The sequence below is a fragment of the Aplysia californica genome, unplaced genomic scaffold (assembly GCF_000002075.1).
Source record: "Aplysia californica isolate F4 #8 unplaced genomic scaffold, AplCal3.0 scaffold00298, whole genome shotgun sequence".
Taxonomy (NCBI): domain Eukaryota; kingdom Metazoa; phylum Mollusca; class Gastropoda; order Aplysiida; family Aplysiidae; genus Aplysia; species Aplysia californica.
In genome coordinates, this window is record NW_004797568.1 from 152,965 (window position 1) to 153,946 (window position 982).

Here is a 982-nt window from a genome sequence, read left to right on the forward strand (position 1 = left end):
GGGGGGGGAGTTAAACATAACAAAGGGGAGGAGAGGCCCCCGGAGGACAGAAACAGTCAAACCCCCCTGACGACCTGGGCACACAACTGCCGCTATTGCAGGGATTAGGCTGGCAGCCGGTGACCACAACACTCTCACATGTCACACCTGTGAAACCCTCGGGGCAAAGACAGACAACCCCACCTAAATCACTCTGCGAGCACGTTCCGCCATTCTGACAAACAGCACCACCTCCAGCACTGTCACACGAGACATCAGCTTCCACAAACTGACAAAATAAACCACCGAAGCCAGAGGAACAGTTGCAAAACGCACCGACCTCATCGATGCCACATTCACCCCTTCCCTGGCACAGTGATGGAACACATGTTTTCACTAAAGACTCGCAAAACGTTCCTGTATGTGGAGGTGGACAGATGCATTCAAACCCACGAGGATTGCTTGGGGTGATCATCGCAGAAGCACTGCAGACCCCTCTGTTGAGGCACGGCTGAGAAGCACAGACATCGACAGGTGTCTCGCACAGTTGTCCAGTGTAAATAGCCGAACAGCTGCACACAAATCCTCTGGCATCAGACGTGTGCTCACAGGTCCCGGAGTTGAGACACGGTGAACTGTCGCAAGGAAGGAGGGCTGTGTCACAATTGGTTCCTGCAGAAAAGGATTTTAAAATTCTATTATAAATAGCCAAACTATATTTCAAGCATCACAATAATAGAGTTAAAAGACTAAGCTCTTCTCAAGAAATAGAATGAGAATTAAAAACGTATCCCTCACATTGATGTAATTTGACAAGCAGAATGCCTTCTGCAGGAATATTCGTGTACTTAAAGGAATCAACGGGTCAAAAATCTTAACTCATTTTTTACAATCTCATTGGTACCCTCATATTCAGGATATTTGTGCATCTGTTGTCCCTTGTTGTTAAGGTTACTGACTAGAAGCCAAAAAATGTGTGTGTGTGTGTGTGGGGGGGGGGGGG

General features: G+C 47.9%; 1 protein-coding gene across 1 annotated transcript in view; it reads right to left on the reverse strand.

The window, feature by feature from the left end:
• Positions 1 to 10: 10 nt before the first annotated feature.
• The window catches only part of LOC101860025 (neurogenic locus notch homolog protein 1), a 20,093-nt gene continuing 19,121 nt past the window's right edge, over positions 11 to 982 (reverse strand). The window contains exon 12 of the mRNA XM_035970635.1: positions 11 to 651. Within this exon, the coding sequence (XP_035826528.1) occupies positions 11 to 651 (641 nt within the window). The remainder of the gene's footprint in view (positions 652 to 982) is intronic.